This window comes from Rhinichthys klamathensis, unplaced genomic scaffold, assembly GCF_029890125.1.
Source record: "Rhinichthys klamathensis goyatoka isolate OS25496 unplaced genomic scaffold, OSU_Roscu_1.1 h1tg000001l_1, whole genome shotgun sequence".
Lineage (NCBI taxonomy): Eukaryota > Metazoa > Chordata > Actinopteri > Cypriniformes > Leuciscidae > Rhinichthys > Rhinichthys klamathensis.
The window spans coordinates 987,501-997,500 of NW_026606555.1; the positions used below are offsets into that span (position 1 = coordinate 987,501).

At 37.7% G+C, this 10,000-nt stretch overlaps 1 protein-coding gene across 9 annotated transcripts in view; it reads right to left on the reverse strand.

The window, feature by feature from the left end:
* lama2 (laminin, alpha 2) overlaps positions 1 to 10,000 on the reverse strand; it is a 364,467-nt gene that overhangs the window by 236,836 nt on the left and 117,631 nt on the right. For all 9 annotated transcript variants that reach the window (XM_056268199.1, XM_056232539.1, XM_056272103.1 and 6 more), the window contains exon 13: positions 3,921 to 4,022. In XM_056268199.1, the coding sequence (XP_056124174.1) occupies positions 3,921 to 4,022 (102 nt within the window). The remainder of the gene's footprint in view (positions 1 to 3,920; positions 4,023 to 10,000) is intronic.

Genomic DNA, 10,000 nt, shown 5'->3' on the forward strand with positions numbered 1-10,000 from the left:
AGAAGATTAACACAATGTCAGCATAGAAACTGCACACACACACACACACACACACACACACACACACACACACACACACACACACACACACACACACACACACACACGCTGGGTGTTCATGATTCATGGGGACTTTCCATAAACATAATTATATATATGGAGGATATTGGTCCGTCTTTCAGATCTTAGTAAACCTAATGGAGTTTTTTAGATGTTTTCCCTAAAATTCCATAAGAGAATTAAAAATAAAAAATTCTGTCAGTGGCGTTAAATTGTGGAATAAATTAAATAATGAGTTAAAGCAATGTACAGACATATTCCATTTTAAAAAAGATGTGCAAAGAAATGATATTCCAGAGGTACAAAGAAACACAGTGCTAATAATAACCTGAGCTTATACTGAATCAATTGTAGTATGTGTATAAATATTGTTGTGTATGTGTAATATATGTATGTGAATAGAAATTTTGAATATATATTTTCATTGAGTATAGATTTATTATCTCTGTAGATTTATTATTTTGTAGCAATGTCCTTACATATAGTAGTAAGGGTATAAAGGGAGTACATAAGTTTAACTTCTACTCCTTTTTGTACATGTAAATAGAGGGGTTTTTTTAAGTACTGGAAACGTGTATAGAGTTTTATTTTGTTGTTCATCAGTTTTCTTTACCATTTTTTTTCTCAGATTTAAAAACAAATTGTATTTACATGTTCAAAATAAAGATATCAATCAATCAATCAAAAAATAGATATAGACACAATAAATACACACATTGCTGAAATAAAATACAGTAAAAAAGTTATTGGAGTACGTTTTACAAGACAATACTATTTAAGTCTTTCTATTTCAAAATGTCACATTTGATTGCTTTCTTTATAATGATTTGTGAAATTTACTAGCAATATCTGAGTTCAAATGTTTTCCAAGTAAATTCTACACAATTTCTTTTCAGTGTGTACAATATACAGCTATACAAAAAATATGAATAGCAAATTTTTTTCTACTTTTCACCATATGATCCCACTAAAAATTTTAAAATTGTATAGTTATATATATAAAAAAGTGATCTAATATTAGATTAGATTAGATTATTAAATACCACACTGGGGAAATTCCTTTGTTACAGCAGCTCAAGTAAAATATAAAAGTAAAATACAAAATATAGGAATAGGATAGAGTAAAATAGAGTAATATTTGTAATAATATGCGACGAGCATTACAGGCAGGTGTGTTTGAGGGTTGCAGCTTGACTCTGCAGGACAGTCACACTGATTTACATGTAGTTGAGACTAAGAAAGAAAACAATCTTTAACACGGCATGAATAAACCAAATATTATGAGAGTGCTTTCCAGTGGAGACTAAATAAAGAAGTATACGACTGAGCTGAGCCGACACAAATTAAACAAATTCTTGCTTGCACGCAAACAGGTGTGTGGACGCATACTCAAGCACACATTTACACACATGCAGACGTAAGTGTTCCCGTGAGCTCGTGAAAAGGTTCGCACAAACATAAACACAGCTGCACACACACATGCACGTATACAAACACACTCACAGACATAAACAGCTTCAGTCCAGTTACACATCCACACTATAATTCTGACCAATTGTAGACAAAACAAAGACGAGCACGCTGTGCTCCTGACGCCCACACGACTCAATAGATGAGCCGAAGTGTTAGTAAATGGGATGATTGTTGGGCCGAGCTCAGGTGATGCGACCTCTGAGTAAAGCTGAGGTCAGTTAGCGTCTAACACACTGTTACAGCACAAACCCTGTGGCTCTGACTCTCTCGCGTGCTGCATTTCAAAGCATCCAAAGTCCACATTAAATATTGTAATGCCTTCTTTTATGTTAGAACATATTCTTGACAAAAATACATTAATTTGATATGCTGTTGGCATATAACAATGTATTGATTCTAGGGGTGTAACGATACCCTCATGTCACGAGTCGATACATATCACAAAACTGAACTCACGACATGATATTATTGTGATACTTCAAGACACCAGAATGACAATATTCATGATTCTGAAGCTGAAAATACTGAATTATTTTAGACGAATATGCTTGCACTATGTCACTGACTAGTGATACAGTGATGCAGAAAATGATCTGTAACTCAGCGAATGCTTCCTACACATACATGAAACATACGTCTTTACAAAGCTCGAAGTCTCTATTTTTAAATGCTGGTAAATCATATCAGAAACAAATATTCTCTGTTTAAGTAATCCGTATGAAAGCAACGACGTGTACAGTTTTTAAATCGCAATTTTAACCAGAAAAATCTAAAGTGTATTCCGTGCAGCCTATACACTCCAATTTTGGGTCAAATATGGACAAACCCAGCCGTTAGGTTACATTTTTAAATTGCATTCTTAATACAACGTTTGGGTTTGTCCATATTTGACCCAACATTGAGTTAAAACAACCCAGCATTTTTTAGAGTGTAGTTTCTCTTGATATCAGCATGTTCACAGTTGTTTTGTTTTTTGTTTTTTTATACAGGGACCAGATGCCCCACTGATGAGTCCTGCTGACTTCAACATTCACAGGAGACTCTGTACATGGTAACATGAAAAATCAAACACCTTGGAGATGACAGGTATGTACTGTGTTTCAGGAATGGCACAAAGTTGTGTGACTGTTCAAGTCTCTGTCTTTAGATCAGTGTGTGTACTAATGTGCTTTTTTGACATTTGTTGTGTATCTTTGGATTATGTTGTGTTGTAAATAAATCCAAACAATCTAAAAGCCATTCTTTTTTAAATCTCCTCATTCTTTGCGCAAGGCTCATAATGATAGGGCCTGATAGGGCCATTAGGGGCATTAGGGGAGGGTCTTTGTCTTTCTCAGGTGTGAAACACTCAATATTCATGATGATTCACGCCTCCTCGCATAGAGCTTTATTACACAAAATATGTCTTACAAATTTTAAATCAATATATTGTCTTATCTGAATGAGTAGTCAGTCTTGTGAATAAATACTCAGTATGGGTTTCATGACCTTATTTCAGTGACAATTTTTTTTGTTTTTTTTCACAAAACACGCATAAACATCATTATCTCAAAACTACAAACTTTTACGTACATGCTGCTGACATATTATTGTAGCAGAGTTTGTGCTGAATACAGTGTAATCAGACTAAATAAAAGGACAGCAGAACTTTTGAACTTTAATTTACAAATCTGTGCTACAAATTTTACACAGACCTTCAGAACAGGCAAAACAGGGTACATGTCACGTCTTGTTTTGGTCATGTCTCATGTCTCTGTCATGTTTCCTGTTGTCATGTGATTCCCTGTTATAGTCATGTGATCCTGCCATGTGTTCCCTTGTCTTATGTGTCATGTTGTCATTGGTTCATTGTTTCATTGTGCACAGGTGTGCCTTGTCTTGTCATTAGTCCTTGAATGTTTAAGGCCTAATGTTTGCCATGGATCTTTGTCAAGTATTGTTTCCCTGTACAACTGTTGGTAAGCATCAAGTCCATGTTTTTGTTTTGAAGTTCACGCCACGCCTTTGTTTTATGTTTGATCTTTTTGAATAATAATAAACTGCACTTGGGTTCTACAACTTGCCTTCAATGGACATACGATTTAGATTTTTTTTTTTTTTACAGTCAAATTTGTTAGCATGTAACCATTTAAAAATGGTTACATGAAAAAAACTTTTCATGAACTTCTGACCAAAATTTGACCTAAAGAGGAGGCCAAGTGAACGTTGTCTGACAAGTTTTCAATTAAATAGTTGGAGGGAAAAATTCTGTTTAGTTTTGAGGCCTAAAGGGAAAGTCTGCCTGCATATGTCACAATGAATCACAACCGCGGAGAGTTTAAAGAAACCATTTATTTCACTTGATCCCATCAAATCCAGTGTGAATGTGTTTGCGATTGGATACGTACCTCTATGATGACATCAGGAGCGCTGATGATGCGAACCGGGTCGTCTTTGCTTTCGGTGTCATAAGAGACCGTATACACCAGCATGCCTCCATACGCCAAGACCTGGAGACACAAACAGGAGCAAGGGTCAGCAAACGTGTCTGATTTCAAGAAAAGGTAGAAAACAAGTTCAGGACACAGTGATTATTGATGAAGCCACACACAAACACACATTTTTCCCCTCGCTGAACCAAGTAGAGCGCATTTTTCTATGCAAGTCTTTGGCTGATTTTGGGTAACGTTACGCTGCAGGGCAAATCAGTCCAGTTAAATCAGCCCAGCACACTGAGGGATGAGCTGAAGCTTCACTGGGGAGAACAACACCTCTCCATGTGTTTTTGCATCCAATCCTGGCTTTTTATTCACACACTCGCCCCACACACACACATACATACTCCCACACGCTCCTACACTTCAACGGAAAATAAATCTCCACAGATTCGGCTGGGTTTACTGCGGTGCCCTGCGAGTAGAGGTCAGAGCTCATCTCTCCAACACACCAGAGTCATACGGCATTCACATCGAATGCTACTCAAAGCAAACATCAACATGTCTTGCTTGTTCCACTTTTATATGTTCTGACTGCTCATGTCCAAAGAAACGAGGGGAGACGCTCGTCTCCAGACCAACACGTGAAAAAACTATTGATTTTTCAGCACTGCGGCTGTCCGGCCAGCTAGAAATTACATTTGGGCAAATTGCCCAAGAAATGCCATATTTCATGCCAAAATCAATAGGAACAATAAGAAATTATGATATTTTTTGCCTACACAAAATGAAGCCTATTTAAGGACCATTAAGATTTGTCAGTATCTTGACATTATTTTCATGGCAGTTAGGTCTATTTAAGCCTATTTTCCCCCCAAAATTCTCATTGCCGTAATGCAAGTAATACACAAATATATTATACATATACTGCTGTTCAAAATGCAGCCTTGGTGAGCAGAAGAGACTTCTTTTAAAAACATTAAATAAATCTTACCGACCCCAAACATTTGAACAGTAGTGTATTGCATTATATTATATTGAGGAAAATCTGCTTAATTGTTTTAAAAAATAATGTCAGTAAACTTCATGTTCCTTAAATGAGGTTTCATTCTGTGTGTGTGTGTGTGTGTGTATATATATATATATATATATATATATATATACACACACACTCACCTAAAGGATTATTAAGAACACCAAACACCATACTAATACTGTGTTTGACCCCCTTTCGCCTTCAGAACTGCCTTAATTCTACGTGGCATTGATTCAACAAGGTGCTGAAAGCATTCTTTAGAAATGTTGGCCCATATTGATAGGATAGCATCTTGCAGTTGATGGAGATTTGTGGGATGCACATCCAGGGCACGAAGCTCCCGTTCCACCACATCCCAAAGATGCTCTAATGGTTTGAGATCTGGTGACTGTGGGGGCCATTTTAGTACAGTGAACTCATTGTCATGTTCAAGAAACCAATTTGAAATGATTCGAGCTTTGTGACATGGTGCATTATCCTGCTGGAAATAGCCATCAGAGGATGGGTACATGGTGGCCATAAAGGGATGGACATAGTCAGAAACAATGCTCAGGTAGGCCGTGGCATTTAAACGATGCCCAATTGGCACTAAGGGGCCTAAAGTGTGCCAAGAAAACATTCCCCACACCATTACACCACCACCACCAGCCTGCACAGTGGTAACAAGGCATGATGGATCCATGTTCTCATTCTGTTTACGCCAAATTCTGACTCTACCATCTGAATGTCTCAACAGAAATCGAGACTCATCAGACCAGGCAACATTTTTCCAGTCTTCAACTGTCCAATTTTGGTGAGCTCTTGCAAATTGTAGCCTCTTTTTCCTATTTGTAGTGGAGATGAGTGGTACCCGGTGGGGTCTTCTGCTGTTGTAGCCCATCCGCCTCAAGGTTGTGCATGTTGTGGCTTCACAAATGCTTTGCTGCATACCTCGGTTGTAACGAGTGGTTATTTCAGTCAAAGTTGCTCTTCTATCAGCTCGAACCAGTCTGGCCATTCTCCTCTGACCTCTAGCATCAACAAGGCATTTTCGCCCACAGGACTGCCGCATACTGGATGTTTTTCCCTTTTCACACCATTCTTTGTAAACCCTAGAAATGGTTGTGCGTGAAAATCCCAGTAACTGAGCAGATTGTGAAAAACTCAGACCGGCCCGTCTGGCACCAACAACCATGCCACGCTCAAAATAGCTTAAATCACCTTTCTTTCCCATTCTGACATTCAGTTTGGAGTTCAGGAGATTGTCTTGACCAGGACCACACCCCTAAATGCATTGAAGCAACTGCCATGTGATTGGTTGATTAGATAATTGCATTAATGAGAAATTAAACAGGTGTTCCTAATAATCCTTTAGGTGAGTGTATATATATATATATATATCTATATAAATTATGTTTCCTGTATCATCTGGCCTCTTGTGACATCATGGCAAGCTCTTCAGCTCAATCAGTACTGAGTGTTCAAGAAGCACTTCATTCTGAGCAGCAAAAATGAATAATGCTCGGGTCGACAGAGTCATTAGCTGAGGTCACTTAAAAACACATGAGTATTAATTCACGTAAATGCAGTCATTTAATAGGAATGTAATAATAGCTTCCTCTTGCCATTAAGTAGTAGTAAAGTTGTTGCATTGGCACCATGGTAAAATGATGGTATAAAAATGCTATGCTACTTGTTATTCAGAAGTACTTCAGAGAACACCATGCTACTAATAGGCTACATTGTAAAAAACAAGGTACTGCCATCGTACCAAATCCAAAAAACATTGGCAATTCTTTATTGTTAGTGCGAGTTCTTTTGGAAGACTGCAAAAAAATCCAAACCCAAAAACTATGACTGAGCATGAATGCAGACGTAGACTCAATGGGAAAAACGAAAAGAGAGAGTGAGAGTGAAAATTAGAGCATCACCCCCGGCACATCTTACAGGAAATGAGAAACAGGCCGTCAGTCGGGCACCTTAAACCTAAAGACAAGCAACTCGAGAGCATTCTGCCCTCTGACCTCTGCGGTGACCCCTCTCTCTCCATGACATCAGCCCCCGCTACGCCCCGCTAAGCCCTGCGTCTCAGCCCGTTTATTTTAATATCCAGCAGAATGAGCCTGATATGGACCAGAGCCCACCTACAGAGACACAAACAAGCACAGCTTTGTGTTGTGCTTGTGACATCTAGTTCAAAAGGCAACACACATCTGGAGAGCGCTGAGATACAATCAGAGAGCGCAGGAAAATGAGCCAGCACATAAACAAACACACACACACACAGAGTAACTGATACCATGTGTGAACGCCAATGACCAGTAAAACTGTAGGCAAATATGTTGAGACTATAGGCAGACGGAAAAGCCGTCCTGTAAAATCTCAGAGAGCAGCAGCACACCAGAGAAGACGTGTGTGTAAGGCGTGTGTGTCTATGACTGTAGTGATGGCATTGTGTTCACACTGCTGTTGTCAAGCTGATGCCATACACGATCAGAGCCAATGTTCACAAATGTTAGCTAATGAATCTTATAGAAAAATGTGTTACCTATATTATAAACATTAACATCTACAACAGTTCCAGTCCTCAAATTTGATTTGTCAAGCACTGGTCCAAGAACTCTGGCGTTATGAATGAGTCACTAAATCACTCGTGCAAATGTTTTGTTTCGTTTCAGATGACTGTCTTTATGAACGAGTCATTTGAATTATTCACTCAACCACTTAGTTTAAAAACAGAATTATAAAACAGCTACTGAGTGTTGTCTTGTGTTGGATCTGCTGTGTCTCTGTTTGGTGGAGCAAAAAAGGCAAAGTAACTGGCAATGTTGCCACTAAAATGCAAGTTACTCAATATGAACTTATTGAATCTGGTCTGAATGTCAGCACTGTCAACAGTTAGTTCTGGTTCTTGAATCTGATTGGCTGAGAGCCTTTCCCGCCATGCAGTATTCTCCTAATATCACACGGAAACCGTATCACTCCGCTTGTTTCTGGCGGATCTATACTGGAAGCATTTCTCACAGCGTAACACACTATAATTTTACAAATATTACTGTTATTTAGTCTCAAAATGTTGTTTTAGGATTTTTTTTAGGTGAGAATGTAGTTGTTTAGACCTGAAATATGCGATTTATATATATATATATATATATATATATACTGTGTTCCAAGTTATTATGCAAGTGACATAAAAGTAGGATTTCAATACAACGTTCAGGTCTTAGTTTTTCAAAGAAAGTGTTTGTTTATTTATTTCTCTTTTTCTTTACATCCATAATAAAAAATCAGTTTGAATGTCTGCTGAGGAAAGTGTGCTGAGAAAACTTTGTCTTAGTTTCCTTTTAACAGTTAATGGGATTTCCCATGACAGAGCTAGCCGATGCATTTGTCGGTTGCGTCTTAAAAGCTGTTGTTCAAAGTAAAAATAATAACCTTGTTTAGTTTCCAACCTTTCAGAATAAAAGTCTTTGCTACTGACTCGCTCATAAAGACAGTCTTTGCTGCCGGTTTAATGGTGGAATAATATAACTTTCACTGAAGTCGAAATCACACTCACTAACAGACACTTTCTCAATACCAAATACGGCATATTTATATAAAAGTAAATATTTATTAAACGACAATATTTAAATGAACAGTAATAGCTATTACAAAAGTATAAGATGTTTGTGCAATAGTAAATAAACACAAGCAAACAGTCAAAAGTACAAAAGCAAACCTCTAGTTAAAGTACAGGATTTAAGTTTATGAAAACTTAACTTTGCCCTTAGCCAAATTGATTTGCTCTGAAACAAGTCATAGATTAATACGGCCAGATTGCCTGTTTGATATACCCCAACAATATATCTCATGTTTAACCACTATCTACATAAAAGCCAGTGGCGAATTCCCGAAGGACTGGTCGAGATGAAGCTGTTCTCGAACGGGTACATGAACGCTGAACGCCCAGCCCACAGGGCCGAAAACATGTAAACAAATTTTCAAAAAGGCATTATGTTTATATACAAGTCGCATATTTCAGGTCTAAACAACTACATTCTTTCCTAAAACTATATTTGGTGACACAATAACAGTAGTATTTGTAAGATTATGGTGGGTTACCCTGTGAGAAATGATGCCAGTATAGATCCACTAGATATTCAAGGACCAGAAGTAACCGTTAGAGCCATTTCGCATGACTGCAAGTGTGACATTGCTCATATAGCCGATTCACAACTTGTGCTGATATTTGCTACAAAATAACTCTCGCTGGCGTGGTATTGCTTCAATATAACACAACTGGAACGCTGCTGATCAGTCCAGCACCAGAACTCTTTATAAAGTACCTTTCCAGGCCATGCCAAGATATCACAACTTATATAACAAACCCTTTGTGTGATCTCATTTAATCGCAAAATAGCTTTTGGGGCATTTACATGTGTCATTTTCTGAAACCACACCAAAAATCTGATTTTAAGGAATATTATATGTAAAAATTATTTTTCAGTATGGGATATCAAAATTGAAAGTTACAGCAAAGTTTGAGCTAATGATAAATTAATGTCCAAGAAAAGAATGGGTTTTTTTTCTCCACAATTGCACATAATCTCCATCGCACCATGTGAAACACCAATCTATGAGTGAAATTTGTGAGCGAACGTTGTAAAGACCCACAATTTGCAGGTAACGTGCACTTTCTTAAACTCTTGACGGAAAGCGTCTGAAACTCTCTGTAGAGGTAAGCATGAACTGGTCTCTAATTTAACATCATCTCACCAAAAGAAAGCTGTTGCCATAGAGATAAACTGTATTACCAGATATCTTGTCAAATATGCGGTTACTCAATGTAAAGAGCAAACTCATATGGATCCAGCATTAAAGACAATATAACTTCACATAACCACTAAAATGTCTACAAATGTGTCTCGCGTGTTTAAGCGTGACGTGCATGTCAATCTAAACCTACTCTGACAGTCTTCTGAAGGAAACATTAACTGTTCCAGGGTCAAGCAAATAAACAAGTATGACTCAAAAGCCATAAAAACTAAAGTGATCC